The sequence below is a fragment of the Ranitomeya variabilis genome, chromosome 3 (assembly GCF_051348905.1).
Source record: "Ranitomeya variabilis isolate aRanVar5 chromosome 3, aRanVar5.hap1, whole genome shotgun sequence".
Lineage (NCBI taxonomy): Eukaryota > Metazoa > Chordata > Amphibia > Anura > Dendrobatidae > Ranitomeya > Ranitomeya variabilis.
In genome coordinates, this window is record NC_135234.1 from 352,469,330 (window position 1) to 352,487,959 (window position 18,630).

Below are 18,630 nucleotides of genomic sequence, written 5' to 3' on the forward strand. Positions count from 1 at the left end.
GTGGTTAGCACTGCAGCTTTGCAGCGCTGGGGTCCTGGGTTCTAATCCCACCAAGGACAACATCTGCAAGGAGTTTGTATGTTCTCCCCGTGTTTGCGTGGGTTTCCTTAGGGTTCTCCGGTTTCCTCCCACACTCCAAAGACATACTGATAGGGAATGTAGATTGTGAGCCCCATCAGGGACAGCGATGATAATGTCTGAAAACTAAAGCGCTGCGGAATGTTAGCGCTATATAAAAATAAAGATTATTATTTATTATTTTGGCTCTCTTACTGACAGATACACTTTTGCATTAAATACACCTCACCTCGTTCATGTGCCAGTGATGTTCAAACAATTGTCATTCATGAATCGAGTAACGTACACAAAACAAAGGACTAAAATATTTTTTTTATTTTGTAAATCCACAGTGAACAGGCAATTATGAATCACAATAAAAAATAAAGATTGACAAAAACTGTAAAAAAAACAAAAAAAAAATATATATAATATATGTATATGTAACAAACTGAGGTTGATTTATTAAATCAGATGTTCAAGACATGTCTTACAAAAAAATAGAAAAGAAAAAAAAAAAATGGGACTTTTGTTCCTTAGAGAACATTTTGTGCCAACTTCAGGTCTGTGAAAAATTGAGTGTAGACTGATTTTGGGACCAGCCATAGCTTTCCTAACCAGAACTCAACAAGGTATGGGCTGAACAACTGATATGAATGTATTAGGTGGATGAATACAAAGAACTATTGCAAAAGATTTAAAAACACAACTTTCATTCCACTTTAAGAGTCGTTTGAAACAGAAAAATACTTTTGGATTATTGTAAATGCCTGCGACACTACTATTTATTGGTTAGCTGTATCTGGCCAACATTCAGTCACTGTGATAATGTATTTTTATTACCAAACAGCAATTTGGTCTAAACTAACAAAGAAAAAAAATATATATATGTACAAATTCACAATTAAAAATAAAATCCCTGCTGCATTTACTCTAACAAGTGTGCCAGCTAACAACCACTGTATGCGACACACTAAATGCAGTGTTAATATTTAAAGTACCAATCTCGCTTTGTGGAGCCATATTCCAATGTCTACAACCTGTCTACAAAATGTTGCAACAGGAGGGAGAGCAGAAAAAACACAATAAGTGGAAATGCAAGACCATATATAGGGGTAGCGGCAGTTGGAAATTTCAGGTGATACGGTAACATGAGATGTACATTTGCCCTGTTCACATCACACTTTTTGCCTACATTTAGAACGTTTGCTGTGAAAGATGGCAAAGTACAAGCAAAACCATGTCTGTGAGGCTATAGAACAGGGGTGGGGAATCCTTTTTTCTGCCAAGTGCCATTTAAAATATTTAGAACATCTTTTGTGTGTGAAGTTTAATTTGTATGGCCCCTGAAGCACGTTCTGGCATTGGTTTCAGGAAATAATCTTTCATTGCATGCGCCTCAGCGCTCAGTAGTGAACATGGTGTACGAGTGCTCACAGAGCAAAAAGAAATTAATGGGCCAGCGGCTGTCAAAATACAGTTGCTGGCCCAAGCATGGTGATCAATAGGAATTTGCCTAGGGGCCGGATGAAAGGTCATCGAGGACCGAAAACGGCCCATGGCCTGAGGTTCCCCACCCCGGCTATAGACTACACATGCCATTACATCTTATAGAATCCCATAAGAAAAAAAATAAAAAGCATATACTATGTCATCTGTCTAAAATACAAGTCTATGATAAAGTTTAAAGAGGCTTTCGTTAAAGCACCACTCCAGGATATTTTGCTTTTATACCACTGAAGTGCTGCCACTAAGTTAAGTCCCCGGTCTGTAGATTACTACTCAATGCAAGTCTCTGAGAACTTGCAACCGTTACATCGGACTCACGGTCAGTCAGAAGCTGTGGTCACATGATGTCGGAACAAGACTAAAGTAGCACTGAAAAAAGCTAAAGACTCATGATGGAGTCAGGGAACTTGCATTAGTGCCACGACTATAGCACTGAAATAATTAAGAAAACAACATGCTTTGGAGCGGTGACAGATTCAGTAAATGGATGCATTCGACCCCCATAGACTAGGATAGTAGTTTACTGGATACCCCAAGTCACATCTATTAAATGAATCATATGTCACAGCCTCTAATAACGTTAATGTTGGGGAGTTTTCCTGGAGTGTATGTGTTACATGGCGTAAAAACGTGCGATGTAAATAGGGCAATATTTGCTCAAATGCGGTGGTCACCCCTGCTGTGTTCTTTTTCATGGCAGAGGCAGACAACCTGTAGTCAGAAGGCACTGGACTCCTGGAATTAACAAAAGGTTTTTAAGATGAGGACATTCCACAATGGGCTGAATTAAGCTACTGCATTTCCTGCTCTGAAAGTAGGAGCAAAAATGGCTATGGAAGGGCAACTGAAGCCACGAATACAAATATTCAAAATGTTTCACCATTTGTCCTTAAAAGAGGGTTCTTCAAGTCTAAAAGTTATCCTCAGCCATAGAAAAGGGGGATTATATTCAACGGGAGTCAGACTTCTGGGATCCCCAGCAATACCGAAAATGGGACTCTACAGAGTCATGTTCGAATTAAAAAGGTTGAAAATGTGCAGCTCCACATCATTCACTGCCTATAGAACCGCAGGAGACAGCCATATACAGCAATTATCCATTTTCATCAATCCCATAGAGAATGATTGTAAGCAAGATGTGCTTGCTCGCCCTCGGGTCCATTCAGATGGTATTCTGCAAAGTTCAGTTCTCAGTATCGCTCAGGGGCCATACGTTTTTCCCTATGGACAGGGGAATAACGTCAGTCTTGAGAAAACCCCCTTTAGATCCTTATCTTAGCCACACTGATTGGCATTAATCTGTAGGTAAAAAATAGCAGAAGGATTGGGACTTATAAACAGTATAAATCCAGAAATAAAACCAGGTCTGTGAAGATCTTTCTTAGTCTTTTTTTTTTTTTTTTTTTTTTTATAAATGCAGAAAAATTCTTTTGTCCAATCTTGTATGAATAACGAAAATCTTGACAGAAGAAATAATTTATTCTGCTGAAGCTTTATGATGGATATGGAGCCACATTAATAATCCTAAAAAAAACAAAAAGAAAAACAAAACATGATTATTTATACAGCATCATTGATTCCATGGTGCTATATAAGGGGTTACATACAAATTACAGATATCACTTACAGTAAGCAAACTAACAATGACAGACTGATACAGAGGGGCGAGGACCCTGCCCTTGCGGGCTTACATTCTACAGGATGGTGGGGAAGGAGACAGGTTGGGGGGTTGCAGCAGCTCCGGTAGTGGTGAGGAGGCAGTGGGGTCATTGCAGGCTGTAAGCTTTCATGAAGAGGTGGGTTTTCAGGTTCGGTCTGAAGGATCCAAATGTGGTTGATAGTCTGATGTGTTGAGGTACAGAATTCAAGAGGAAGGGAGATATTAGGGAGAAGTTTGGAAGACGATTAGGTGAGGAGCGAATTAGTATGGAGGAGAGAAGGAGGTCTTGGGAGGACTGAAGATTACAAGAGGGAAGATATTGGGAGATTAATTCAGAGATATATAGAGACGGCAGGTTATGGATGGCTTTGTAGGCCAGTATTAGTCATTTGAACTGGATATGCTGAGGGATTGGGAGCCAGTAAAGAGATTTGCAGAGGAGAGAAGCGGAGGAGTAGCGAGGAGAGAGATGAATTAATCAGGCAGCAGACTTAAGGATGGACTGGTTAGGTGCGAGAGTGTTAGCAGGGAGGCCACAGAAAAGGATGTTGCAGTAGTCGAGGAGGGAGATGAGGGCATGCACAAGCATTTTAGTTGAGGGTTGAGGAAAGGACAGATTTTGGAAATATTTTTGAGCTGGAGGCGACAGGAGGTGGAAAGAGCTTGGATGTGCAGTTTGAAAGACAGGGCAGAGTCAAGGGTTACGCCGAGACAGCGGACTTACGGTATGGAGGAAAGCTTGATGTCATTTATTGTGATAAATAGATCAGGTAAGGAAGACCTGTGAGATGGAGGAAAGATGAGGATTTCTGATTTGTCCACACAGTTTGAGGAAGCGAGAGGAGAAGAAGGAGGATATGGCTGATTGACATTCCGGGATTCTGGACAGCAGAGAGGTGACATCTTGTCCAGAGAGGTAGATCTGAATATCATCAACATAAATGTGGTACTGGAATCTATGGGACTTTAGGAGTTGTCCCAGGCCAAGTGTATAGATTGAAAAGAGTAGGGGTCCTAGAACAGTGCCTTGGGGGACTCAACAGAGAGAAAGTGGGATGAGGAGGTAGTGTGGGAGACACTGAATGTGTGGTTGGAAAGGTATGAGGAGATCAAGGATAGGGCGAAGTCTTTGATGCCAAAGGAAGACACGATCTGTAGTAGGAGGCAGTGGTCAACTGTGTCGAAAGCAGAGGACAGATCTAGAAGGAGTATACAGTATTGTCCATTAGCTTTGGCTGCAAGTAGGTCTTAGTAATTTTGTCAGGGCAGTCTCAGTGGAATGATGGGGACAAAACCAGATTGTAGAATGTCAAAGAGCAAGTTAGATGAGAGATGGGCTCAAAGTTCAGTGTGGACGTGCTGCTCAAGGAGTTTGGAAGTGAATGGGAGATAGCTGAATATAGAAGTTGGGTTGAGGGTTGGCTTTTTAAATATAGGCATGATTGTGGCATGTTTGAAAGCATAAGCGAAGGTACCAGAAGTTAGTGACAGGTTGAAGAGATGGGCTAGGGATGGGATAAGTGTGGTGGTGAGGTTGGGGAGGAGGTGGGATGGGGTCTAGTGCACAAGTGGTGAGGTGTGATTTGGAGAGGAGACAATTAAGCTCCCCTTCAGTGATGTTGGAGAGGGAGGTTATGGGGGAAGGGTATTGGTCTGGTATACAAAGGGGTTGTGGTGGTTGAACAATAAAAACTTGCCTTGTTTGGTTGATCTTATTTTTAAAGTGTGTGGCAAAGACAGCAGCAGCAGAGAAGAGGGAGGTTGGAGGGGGCAGTGGTGGGCGGAGGAGGGAGTTAAAACTTTTGAATAACTGTTTGGGGGTTGTAGGGATAGGGAAGATCCAAGGGTTGTGAAGTAGGCCTGTTTAGCAGAGGTGAGGGCAGATTTGAAAGCGAGTGTTGCTTTCAAACCTTTAATGAATTTCATGAATTCTAGAAATAAATACATTTTAATCAAAATCTGCACTTAAAAAAGGAACCCATCAGCTGATACATGTTGCACAAACTGTGGGCAGCATGTGTCAGCTCTTGGCGGTACAATCTTAGTCATGTAAGTTTTTCTCTGAAAACCTGCTGTGTTTCATAACAAAAAAAAAAATAAAAATACTTTTAATCACCACCAGGGACCGAGCTGCACAGTGGCTCGGTTAGGCACAGGCAGAGGCTTGTTAGTCATTCAGGACACCCTGATTGACTAGTTAATAACGCGGATTGATCCCCAGCGATGATTAAAAGTGACTTCCCTAGCGGAATGTCTGTGTAAAAAAAAAAAAAATATATACATTGGAATGACAACCAGAAAATTTAGAATCCAAGTAAGAGAGCATGTGAGGGATATCGAGAAGGCCAAAGCAGCAAAAGAAGACGAACCTTGGAAGACATTGCCAAAACAATTCCAACAATGTAATCGCTTGGATGCAAGTAAGCTTTATTTTTAGAGCCATTGATCAATCATCATTAGGACAAAGAGGGGGTGATCTATTTAGAAGTCTATCCAGACTTGAGAGCCGATGGATCTACAGACTTAATACTGTGTGAGTCCTTTAGGCTTAAATGAGGGGTTTGGCTTCGGAGCATTTTTGTAATTTTTCTTTTATATTTGAATTCCATTAGTATCTATTGGCAACAGTCTTTAGGGGCGGGTTTTTTTATTAATATAATTAAACCTATTTTAATTATCAAAGTATTAATTGATCATGTGTGTTTTTGTCTTTATGTGTTTTTAACAGTTTTTGTCTGTTTACAGCTTGTTTTCTAATTCTTTGATGTCTTGACGGTCTGGATCCCATTGAAGTGGCTATTGGAATTTGGGGAGTCATCTTTCGTCTGTCTTATCCAACAGAAGATTATTATGGACATTATATAAAAAGCGTTTCATTAGTATTGAGCCATTTTTCTTGGGATTTTTTTAATCCCCTTTTTTAAATTTTATGGACTATATATTCTTTATTGGGAGAGAAAAAATATTTATGAGCAGTATGGGTTGATTTTTTCTATTAATATGTATTAATGTATCTATATACGATCATTCATTGTTTAATAGGTGTCTTTGCATATTGGTATGTTTCACTATATACCGTATTTGTTTATACTGATATTAGAGTATTTTCTCACTTTTTGCATTTACATATTTATTAGTTATTTTCTATTATCTTTTTCTGTTTTTATGCACAATGTGCACTGTTATTCATGGCGCGTTATGATGCTTCGGCATATATGTCATTTATTTCACAGTTGCACTTTATCAACATTCATTCCTTTGTCCATTCACTCTCACTCACCCAGCATTTGTCACATTCCTTTTCTTATGCTCACTAATATTTTAGTTTTTTCCTTGATGGTCCTAGACGCTTGTGCGGTGGTTCTCCTGTGGGCTTTTCCGTGAGCGGTCCATATGGGGGTTTGCGCATGCGCTGTCGCATAGCGACGAGCCTGGGCTTGCATTCCACCGGACCGCAAGCGGAAATGTTCATTTATCACGTTGGGGGATCACTGCGCATGCACCGCTTATGGACGTCCTCCGGCTTTTTTATTTCGCTTCTTCTGGCCGTCGTAACAACATACATGTGTCTTTTTTGTGCTATTAGCTAAACCGCCTTATACAGTTATATGAAAAAGTTTGGGCACCCCTATTAAATCTTAAGCTTAATGTTTTATAAAAATTGTTTTTTTTTGCAACAGCTATTTTAGTTTCATATATCTAATAACTGTTGGACACAGTAATGTTTCTGCCTTGAAATGAGGTTTATTGTACTAACAGAAAATGTGCAATATGCATTCAAACAAAATGACAGGTGCATAAGTATGGGCACCTCACCAGAAAAGTGACATTAATATTTAGTAGATCCTCCTTTTGCAAAAATAACAGCCTCTAGTCGCTTCCTGTAGCTTTTAATGAGTTCCTGGATCCTGGATGAAGGTATTTTTGACCATTCCTCTTTACAAAACAATTCCAGTTCAGTTAAGTTTGATGGTCGCCGAGCATGGACAGCCCTCTTCAAATGATCCCACAGATGTTCAATGATATTCAGGTCTGGGGACTGGGATGGCCATTCCAGAATAGTGTAATTGTTCCTCTGCATGAATGCCTGAGTAGATTTGGAGCGGTGTTTTGGATCATTGTCTTGCTGAAAGATCAATCCCCTGCGTAACTTCAACTTTGTCACTGATTCATGAACATTATTGTCAAGAATCTGCCGATACTGAGAGGAATCCATGCGTCCCTCAACTTTAACAAGATTACCGGTGCCGGCATTGGCCACACAGCCCCAAAGCATGATGGAACCTCCATCAAATTTTACTGTGGGTAGCAAGTGTTTTTCTTGGAATGCTTTTTTTTTTTTGCCGCCATGCATAACGCCTTTTTGTATGACCAAACAACTCAATCTTGGTTTCATCAGTCCACAAGACCTTCTTCCAAAAATAAATTGGCTTCTCCAAATGTGCTTTTGCATACCTCAGCTGACTCAGTTTGTGGTATCCTTGCTGAAACGGCTTCTTTTGCATCACTCTCCAATACAGCTTCTCCTTGTGGAAGGTGCGTTGTAGAGTTGACCGATGCACAGTGACACCATCTGCAGCAAGTTGATGGATGAGGATTGTCCTTGACTGATCTCACCATTCTTCTTGTCTGCCTTTCTGATGTTTTTCTTGGCCTGCCACTTCTGGCCTTAACAAGAACTGTACCTGTGTTCTTCCATTTCCTTACTATGTTCCTCACAGTGGAAATTGACAGGTTAAATCTCAGACAGCTTTCTGTATCCTTCCCCTAAACAACTATGTTGACTAATCTTTGTTTTCAGATCATTTGACAGTTGTTTTGAGGAGCCCATGATGCCACTCTTCAGAGGAGATTCAAACAGGAGAACAACTTGCAAGTGGCCACTTTAAGTAGCTTTTCTCATGATTGCATACCCCTAGCTATGAAGTTCAAAGCTCAATAAGGTTACAAAACCAAAAAAAGTGCTTTAATAAGTCAGTAAAAAGTAGGTAGGAATATTTAAAACAAGAAAATGATAAGGGTGCCCATACTTATGCACCTGTCAAATTTTGTTTGAATGCAGATTGCACATTTTCTGTTATTACAATAAACCTCATTTCAAGGCAGAAACATTACTGTGTCCAACAGTTATTGGATATATGAAACTGAAATAGCTGTTGCAAAAAAACCAATTTTTATAAAACATTAAGCTTAAGATTAATAGGGGTGGCCAAACTTTTTCACATAACTGTAAATATACTTACTCCCTCCCCAACACACGCCTCCTGAGGAAGTGACTATCACGAAACGTGCGTTGGGGCAGCAGGAGCACCTGCATCAGATGCTACTCACATGTGAGCTTCTTATTCTTATTTGAAAATGTATGTGCACTTTATTTTTGCAATACTGGTTGTTTTAATTTGATATTGAAGATTATGTGTGCATGTTATATGTGGACACAGTTGGAAGCACTTTATATATATGTAGCACTTTATAGGGTCAACAGGCATATTAAGCATGCTTTTTAGTAGAATTAAGCACCTTTTTTTGCACCTTGTATGCCAGAAGCGGTAGTTAAATGCCGCTGTCAGCAACGGCATTTAACTAGTTAATAGCGGATGGTGGATCGCAATTCCACTCGCCGCTATTGCGCGCACATGTCAGCTGTTCAAAACAGCTGACATGTCACGGCTTTGATGTGGGCTCACAGCCGGAGCCCACATCAAAGCAGGGGATCTGACCTCGGACATACTATCCCGTCCCGAGGTCAGAAAGGGGTTAATTTTAATTATTTATTTTTTTTAAATATGGTGAATATTTAAAAAAGATTTACGGAAATTTTATATATTTAGTACTTAGGCTCCGTTTTATCTTTATAATAATAATCTTTATTTTTATATAGCGCTAACATATTCCGCAGCGCTTTACAGTTTGCACACATTATCATCACTGTCCCTGATGGGGCTCACAATCTAAATTCCCTATCAGTAGGTCTTTTTGAATGTGGGGGGAAACCGGAGTACCCGGAGGAAACCCACGCAAACACGGAGAGAACAAACTCTTTGCAGATGTTGTCCTTGGTGGGGTTTGAACCCAGGACTCCAGCGCTGCAAGGCTGCAAGGTTGCTGTACTAACCACTGCGCCACCGTGCCGCCCCATCTTTGTTATTATTCATATTGTTGAGATAGTACTTAATTTAATTTTCATCTTTGGGTATTTGTATATTAAAGGGACGCTGTCACCCCCAAAATCGAAGGCGAGCTAAGCTAAGCTAAGCATCAGGGGCTTATCTACAGTATTCTGGATCGGGCGGTCCGATCCGATGGGCGTTGCAGTCCGATCCGGAGCCTCCCATCTTCTTACGGTGACATCCTCTTCTTGTCTTCACGCTGCGACTCCGACGCAGGCGTACTTTGTCTGCAAAGTAGAGCAAAGTACTGCAGTGCGCAGGCGTCGGGAAAGGTCAGAGGCCCAGCGCCTGCACACTGCAGTACTTTGCTCTGCCCTTAACAGGGCAGACAAAGTACGTCTGCGCCGGAGCATGAAGACAAGAAGAGGGCGTCATCGTAAGAAGATGGGAGACGCCCATCGGACCGGACCGAGACGCCCATCGGACCGGACCGAGACGCCCATCGGACCGGACCGAGACGCCCATCGGACCGGACCGAGACGCCCATCGGACCGGACCGAGACGCCCATCGGACCGGACCGAGACGCCCATCGGACCGGACAGCAGCGGGACCGCCCCTGGGTGAGTATAATCTAACCTCTTTCAGGATACATCAGGGGCTTATCTACAGCATTCCAGAATGCTGCAGATAAGCCCCTGATGCCGGTGGGCTTAGCTCACCTTCGATTTTGGGGGTGACAGGTTCCCTTTAACTTCCCATCTCTTTGTATATCTTTTTTGTGGTCCCCGATTCGTATATAGTAATCACATGTTGTATATAAGTGTCATCCATTTTTAATTATTTCTTTTATTTCACTATGTAATTGTGCGGGCACTCTTGCACACTGTTACAAAAAACTTTTTTGCCATTCACCTCCAATAAAGGCATTTTAGATAATTTTTATTGGTGTCCCTCCTGTTATAATCCATGTCCAGTGTTCCTTTGGTTTTCATATTCTGACACAAAGCATTTGTGAAGTGTAGAGGAAATGATACATTGATATTTTTATAATAATTAGGAAACAATCTGAAACCTGTGACATGCATTTGAATTCAGCTTCCCCGAGTCAATACGTTGTAGGACCTCCTTTCACTGCAATTATTGCTGCAAGTCTTTTGGAGTATGTCTCTACCAGTACTACAGTAGCTCTAGCTCAGTAAGATTGGATGGAGAGCAATTTTCAAGTTTTGCCACAGGTTCTCAATGGGAGTTGGGTATTGGACTGTGAATGGGCCAGTCAAACACAGGAATATGCTTAGATCTAAACCATTCTATCGTAGCTCTGGCAAGTATGTTTAAAGGTTGTCCTACTGGAAGGTGAACTTACACTACAGCCTCAAGTCCTTTGCAGCCTCTAACATGTTTTCCTTCATTTAGTATTTAGCTTCATTCGTCTTCCCATCAACACGGATCATCTTCCCTGCCCCTGCTGAAGAAAAGCAACCCCACAGAATGATGCTGCCACCACGTTTGATAGTGGAGCATAGTGTTTTCGGCCTGATGTGCAGTGTTATTTTTCCAAAAAGTTCTACTTTTGTCTCATCTGACCAGAACACCTTCAGCCACATTCTAGCTATGTACCCTACATAGCTTTTTAAAAACAGGACTTCTTACGGCTTACCTTCACAAATGGCTTTCTTCTTGCCACTCTTTCATAAAAGGCCAGATTTGTGGAGTATACGACTATGGGTGCAGCCAGATGGCCATATATCATGGAGGACGATCACATTGCAGTGCACGGACTGGCCAGCGGCTCTCCTGAACTGAGCGTCATACCTGCATAGAAATACAGGTTTGGAGAGCTGGTGGCCAGTCCGAGCATTGAGATGCCATCTTTTCCATGTTATACGGTCGTCTGACTGCACTTCAATAGTTGTACTGTGGACAGATCCTCCTACCTAATCTCTGCAGCTCCTCCAGAGTGACTATGGGCATTTTGGCTGCTTCTCTAATTAGTTTTCTCCTTGCTTGAGATGTCAGTTTAGGTGGTCAGCCATGTCTTGGTATTCTTGCAGTTGTCACATGCGCCTTCCATTTTTGGATGATGGATTGAACAGTGCTTCGTGAGATGTTCAGAGCTTGGGCTATTTTTTTTTCTTTAATAACCCAATACCCATTTACCCTTTTCCACATCTTTATCCCTGACCTGTCTAGTATGTACCTTGGTTTTCATGATGTGATTTGATACCAAATATTCTCAAACAAACCTCTGAGGCCTTCACAGAACAGCTGTAGTTATACAGAGAATAAATTACACACGCGGACTCAATTTAACAAGAATGTGGCTTCTGGAGGCAATTGGTCACTCAAGTTTTTTTTTTTTTTAGGGGTGGGGGGGGATATCAGACAACAGAGGGCTGAATACAAATGACCACTTTAACATTTCAATTTTTAAAATAATTTGTTAATGTATCATTTCCTTTGCACTTCACAAATACTTACTACTTGTGTGGGTATATGAAATGAAATCACAATAAAATACACTTAAGCTTGTAGGTATAACATGAAAAAGTTCACTGGGTATGAACACTTTCAGGGCACTGTGTAAATTATCGCTGTCTTAAAATTGTCTAACTTTTTTACATCTTGCTCTCATAGAAAAATAAATAAATAAACCAATTTATATTTTAGGCAGAGTAGTGCAACACATCACCTGGGAAAATACATCAAAATATACAAAAATTAACAAAAAACACAATCCAAAAAACTAACTATTAATGCTTACCGATCTCGGCTTTTTGTTCAGCTTGAGGTCAATCCTACAGCAAAGAAAACAAAGGTGTAAAAGGAAGGACTAAGCAACCAGAAAGTGTCCATTCTGAAGAAAGTATTATCATATACCATAAACTTAAACTATTTATGAAGATGGCAGCTGTCATTTTGCAAGTACAGCTCAATAGAAAAAAAAAATAGAAAAATGGTTAACAAAAAGGAAAATATCCTGCTCTTACAGAGGGACAGTCACAAAAAAATAACTTACTTAAAGGGGATTGTCTGGTCTATGAAGCAAAATCTGCAGTCAGTGTGTGACTACAGACAGTTGAAGCATGACCTTGCTAGATACACACAGTGTCATGATTCCCCTATATCCCCCGTGCATTTGGGCAGTCATGTGACTGCATGTATGCAATCTGCACACATGGTTACACGACTATTTCTTGAGCTTCTTTCAATTCTCTTCTATTGAAAGGCGCAGGATGAGAAAGGCCGGCACATGACCACCATGCAACTTGCATACATGTAGTCACACGACCATCCAGGGGAATAACAGGGAGAACCGGGGAATCATTTAAGTGTGCAATGTGCTCACTGTCATTATTCGGCAGTCTGCAGTCACGTAGAGAAACGGCAGACTTTGCGGACTGGAAAACCCCTAACATTCGGTATAAGCTGGCATTTGAAAGTCGGCACATTACTTCTAGAAGCCACTTACACATGAGATAGGAAGCGCAGGCGTCACTCTGTGCTTGATCGGGAGATATTGAGACTGAAAATAGAGTAGATGGTCTTCAACAAACAGGAAATAGAATTAAAGTCATACTGACAGATTTAACTTGGGGAGTAGGGAAAATATTATGCTTGAAGTTACTTTTTGTGACGGTGTCCCATGATACATGACAAAGTAAATAGAAACACATGCAACACCATCTTAAAAAAAAAAAATAAAGTTTTAAAGTTAAAGAAAAGTTGATTTCCCATGTCTCATAATCCACAGACTAGTCTGCAGTGAGCACATATCCCGAATACAGGTAAAAATGATGTGTAGATTATGGTAAAGTTTATAAGGACTACATCTACAATGGCCGACAGACATCAGCAGGGATCGGATGTGTGCACATCTTGTAGTGCAGGTTGCATCATTTCTTTTTATTAAGAAAGTAGAGTATGAACAATACAAAGCTAAGATCACAGTGGATTGAATAAATAATATTTGGGGGAAATCTAGTCAAAATCATCTTCGGATAAGTCACTGATTTGTGCAAGAGCACATTGTGGAGTCATATCATGAATCTCCACAGATTTCCAGAATGATAAATCCCCCTTCATTCTGAGGACACAGGCAGGCTGATGATCACTTTAGATCCTGTTCAGAGGTTATTTGTAGAGACTGAAAATCATTAAAGGTCAGCAAGTATGTGCTACTTTAAGAGACTGCAATAAAAACATAACCTCTTAAAAGGGGGTTACTTTTATTTCTCTCATGGGGCTAATAAGCAGGCAGGTTTGTTGCCAACTACCTGCTTATTCTGCCCGATGCCGGCTCAGAGAGATCACAGACTGCCCCTGCACGTCAATAGAGCAGCTCTTCGTCTTCTGGACTGCTCTATCAACAGCGCATGACTGCTGACGTCCTACTAATTGATAGCAGACTCCCCGCAGTTATGCGACAGGCTGTCAATCATTACGACATTAGCAGTAACGACCCATCAGCAGAGGAGAAGCAATTCTCTGTCCACATTTTGTCACCGGAAGTTGCAGAATCAGCGTCAAGATCAGTCCAGTACCACACCTACTGTCAGATCGGCGCCGGCACAACAGACAGGTAGTTAGAACTACCTGCCTGTACGTTCTTAGGCGCATAAGGGGAAAAAATAGCCCCAAATAATCCCTTTAATACTTTGGTTGTTTTGGACCTTAAGAACCAAGGATTTATTTTTATTGTCGAATTTGAAGACCTAGAATAGTTTTCATTTTCCATCAATAAGAATTTGAGGACATATTTTTGTAGAGTAAGTTGTAATTTTGTTCGTGCCAGTTGTTTGGCTTGTATCGATTGAGTAGATAACGTGAATGTATATTATATTTAATTTCCTTCAGCGGTGGGTGTGAAAGGAATATGGCAATTCCAAGTTTCACTTTATCCTGTGGATCATCATTATGTTACCACGTCAATAGGGATACCGTAGGTTTTTTTTCCAATGCTCTGGTACTTTTCCACAATATTGGAGGTGGGTGGGGGGAGTTACAAAAACAATTATACAAAAGTCGCAACTTAAATTTACTCTTATTATCTACACAGAAGCCATAGTCTGGGGTTTGGGTTCAGTATGTGGCCTAACTGGCTGTACGGTTTCTTAGTGATGCCTTCTTTCATTACAACACTAGCCACATGTGCAGGAGCACCATGATCTTTATGTCTCAATCAGGGGTGGGGAATCTTTTTTCTACCAAGGGCCATTTGGATATTTATACCATCCTTCGGGGGCCGTACAAACTCCGCCCACAAAGTGCATCATGACTGAGGCACTGGTATCAGGACGTAATCTTTCATTGCATGCCCTTCAGTGTTCAGTAGTGATCACTGTGTGTGTGTGCTAACAGAGCAAGAAGAAATTAATTAGCTGGTGGTAATCAAAATACACCTCCCTGCCCAAGAATGCCGTCCCTGAGAATATGGTCGGGGGCCTGATAAAAGGTCATCGAGGGCTGGAAATGGCCCTGGGGCCTGAGGTTCCCCACCCCTGCTTTAAAGTTTAGAAAGTAGTGGCACCAATCTAAAGTCTATACAAATCTTTCTATTCACTAGTGCACCCAAGAAAGTGTCCACCACCAAGTCTTACAGCCTGTATTCCAGAACCAGCGCAAAAACTAAACAGTGCTCACATAATAGATAATGCCTCCAGGGAAAAAAGAGCTTGGAACAGTACCCAAAAGATCCTGCAACAGCGCCCTTTAGGGTGGTAGAAGAAAAGCAAGACTGCATCACACATGCCAGCTACAGATTTGAGAATTACGCTATTGGTTTCAGCTTGCTTAAGCACTATCATTTTGGAAATCAATGGCATTTGCAGATCAGAGTCCACCAATGAGATCTTCTCACTTGTACCTCTACGCCTTTCAGAACAATTTCATTAGGATACGGTACATGAAGAAAATAGGTCAGCTTAGGATTCCCAAACCAACGCAAGGTATTTCACAGATCAATACTAACGAATAAAAGCATGCAGTTACAGGTGGTACAAGTCATAAAACATGCAGTTTGCGTTATCTGAACAGAAAGTTGCACAGACAAAAGAACTGAACTTACTCGAAGTCATAATCATACATGCCAGATGGACTGAGGGAAGCATTAAAGAGAAAAGAAAGCAATAGGAATTAATGCAACGATTAGCCGAATTGACTGATTAGCAAAAACAGATTGCTATTCTGAAGAAAAAATTAATAAACTGCGCTGATTGGGAGAGAGCAGAATATAAAGCTGTACCAATGCGTGCGTATATATGAGGAAAAAAAATTGCCCATCAGCCATGTTTGCTTACAGTCAGACCTCAGTAGTCATGATAAAATATGGTCTAGCAGGATTACGCTTCCTTCAGAAGACATGACATATGGGCATGCTTACACTGCATCTTTTTCCAGTGGTCAAAAAATTTGTGTTTTTCAAATTTCAGTTTTGTTTCAGCATTTTTTTCTTTTCTTTTTTTTTACCCAGGACGATTTTTGACATCCATTTCACCAATTAAGAAAATGCAAGGTATTTATGCAGCATGATCTCGTGCAAAACAATGGCTGAGAAACCTCTTTTTTCAGTCCTCCAATTGTCTTCCATTATTAAGTATGAAACAATGTATTCCTAGTGGAAAACACCTGCAGAACAGACATGTTCCTTTAATTGTTTGGCGTCTTTTAAAAAGCAGCTCAAAAGCTTCAAAAAGGAACATCAAATAATTTCTACATAGAAATGATTCTCCTTGCGGAGGGTGACATGATAAGCATGTCGAGGTGAGGAGGCTTAAAGTCGCAATGCTCCTCTGGGAAATATGCAAATTGTCTCTTCAGAGAGGAAGAGGACTAGAACTCTAGTGCCACCTATTGGAAGTAGCAATCCTAACAGTCAGTCAATGTCGACCCTTTAACAAGCCTTGTCACATGACTTAGGATAATAGCCTAAGTCATGTGACAAGGCTCGTTAAAGGGTCGACATTGACTGTTAGGATTGCTACTTCCAATAGGTGGCACTAGAGTTCTAGTCCTCTTCCTCTCTGAAGAGACAATTTGAACATAGAAATGAGAAAGTCAATTGTTAAGAGCCATTTTCACAATGCTTTTGCGGCAAAATAATGACAGGAAAAGACACAGTGCGAACATATACTAATAAAGTAGGCCAGGTTGCCGGCAGAACAGACACTTAAGACAGATTGCTGTTGCCATTTAATAGTGGCTTTTTTGCTCCTTATGGCATATTGTATGAAATTTTAGTTTTCTGCCCCTGGCCAGCACTAGCACTACATTTTGCCTACCATACAGTATAAAGTATGTAGCTTGATTTAAAAAAATAATTAAAAAAAAAAAGGCAAATTTAACAGAAATATTTTAAACACACAAATTCACCACTGGTTACATTGAAAGCTGTGAGTTTTTATTATTGCAGCATGTACAATCTCATCCACTTGGCCAATAATGTAAGCCTGCAGATTACATAGTTCTTAGTAAATCGGCAACAAAGTGCCGTTTCATTTGGACTAATGAAGTCTATGGTTGCTTAAAGGGAATCTGTCACCCCCTGGAACATATATAACCTATCAATATGGGCATACAGGTGATAGAAATGTTAAACTAGTCCTACCTGTATGCCTCACATTGGCGGTCTTGTTTAGAAAACTTATTTTTTTTTATGCTAATGATTTCTTCCAGAGTCTGGGGCGTGCGGTGCCTGGAAGAATTCCCTGCCTCCATTAGAATATCACCCCACTCCCATGCAAGTCACAGTGCCCTGTGACATGTAGTTGTGGCGCCGGAATCCCGCAGATGTGCCCTGCACTCCCTCCACAATCCATACCTTTTCCTCCCTTATTTAGGGATCTTCTGCGCAGGCACCTAACCATGTGTAAAATATACACAGTTCCAAGCAATGACTATGCAGGGATGAAGTGAACCTTATTGCTGGAGGTCACTGGAGTGGAACTAGCCAGCGCAGAAGATTCCAGAATGCAGTGCCCATAGAAGGGAGGAAAAGATATGGATTGTGAAGGAGAGCAGGCGCGAGATTCCGGCACCAGGACTACACATCACAGGGCACTCTGACGTCCATGGGGTTGCTGATATTATAATAAAGACAGGAGGCAGGGATTTCTGTATGCCTGAAAGAAATTATTAGCATAAAGAAATAAAATGCGTTTTCTCAACAAGAAGACCGCCAATATGAAGTATAGGTAGGACTAGTGTAACATTTCTATCACCTGTATGCCCATACTAATAGGTTATACACGTCTTGGGGAGGTGACCGGTTCCATTGAAAGCCGAACCATAGCAGCTACAGACTGAATACAGGTAGCCCCTACTGACTTCCATGGCTGCAGCAAAAAAAGTTGCAGATTACACAATTCCCGCCATCAAAACCACCATGCATTTTCCCATGAACAAGGTCCATTTAAAGTACTAGATCATGGAATAAGGAGAGAAAAAAAAAAAACAAAAAAAAAACCACACGATTGTTTGAAATTGCTGTATTCATAATGACCTAAACATGAAGTTTTATTTACTATTTTAGAGGCATAAAAAAAAGTTGAACTTTGTTACAATTAAAAAAGAAAAAAAAAAAAAAAAAAAAAACTGTTTTGTTACCATTTTGAGATACTTTATTTTTTTCTGTCACAAAGGAGTTAGGTGGAGGTGTTTTTTCCGTGGTGAGCTTGTTTTTTTTTTTGTTTTTGTTTTTTTATTGCTACCATTTGGGAACCTTTTTCCTTTAAAACTTACCATACAGATTAAACTAATTTTTATTTTGATAGACTGGAATTTTACAGATGTAGCAGTACCAGATTTCAATTATTAGACATATCTATAGCTATACAACATTTTTCTCTGAAACACTGGCATTTAATGGTCCCGTGTTCTCTCATCCTGCCTCTTCAAACCACTGCTGCAGGCAACAGACAGATCTCTCAGTATGTATGCGTATGGGCAGAGAGACTGCCGTATTTCTCGTGCTTCTCGTGCGAGAAACTCATTGCACTGCACGGACTGGCTGGCACCTCTCCTGACCTGAGCAAGACAACATGATGGATTACTCTGCAGCTGTCAAGCTCAGGTCAGGAGAGCCGACAGCCAGTAGGAGTTTTACAATGCGATTCTCATAGGAGAGTGTCTCTGCCCTAAGGGTGAAACCTGGCAATCACATAACACCGGGAAGAGCCGGCATGGGAAATACCCAGAAACTACTGTAGACTAGTTTGACACCTGTTTTAAAGCATATTTTCATCATGTAGTATTAAGGGGTTAATGTGCTGCCACTCTGTGACAGATTCAAATGT

The 18,630-nt window shown here is 40.8% G+C and overlaps 1 protein-coding gene across 4 annotated transcripts in view; it reads right to left on the reverse strand.

Annotated features, from left to right (window-relative positions):
* Positions 1–371: 371 nt before the first annotated feature.
* MEAF6 (MYST/Esa1 associated factor 6) overlaps positions 372–18,630 on the reverse strand; it is a 47,840-nt gene continuing 29,581 nt past the window's right edge. Inside the window, exons 6-9 of one of the 4 annotated variants that reach the window (XR_013223868.1) lie at positions 15,405–15,434; positions 12,810–12,863; positions 12,102–12,135; positions 372–3,090 (exon numbers count right to left, since the gene is read on the reverse strand). Coding sequence is in view for 2 of the 4 variants with exons in the window: in XM_077295885.1 (XP_077152000.1) it covers positions 3,082–3,090; positions 12,102–12,135; positions 15,405–15,434 (73 nt within the window). In the remaining 2 variants the exon portion in view is untranslated. The remainder of the gene's footprint in view (positions 3,091–12,101; positions 12,136–12,809; positions 12,864–15,404; positions 15,435–18,630) is intronic. The other 3 variants (XR_013223869.1, XM_077295885.1, XM_077295886.1) reach the window with 3 other exon arrangements.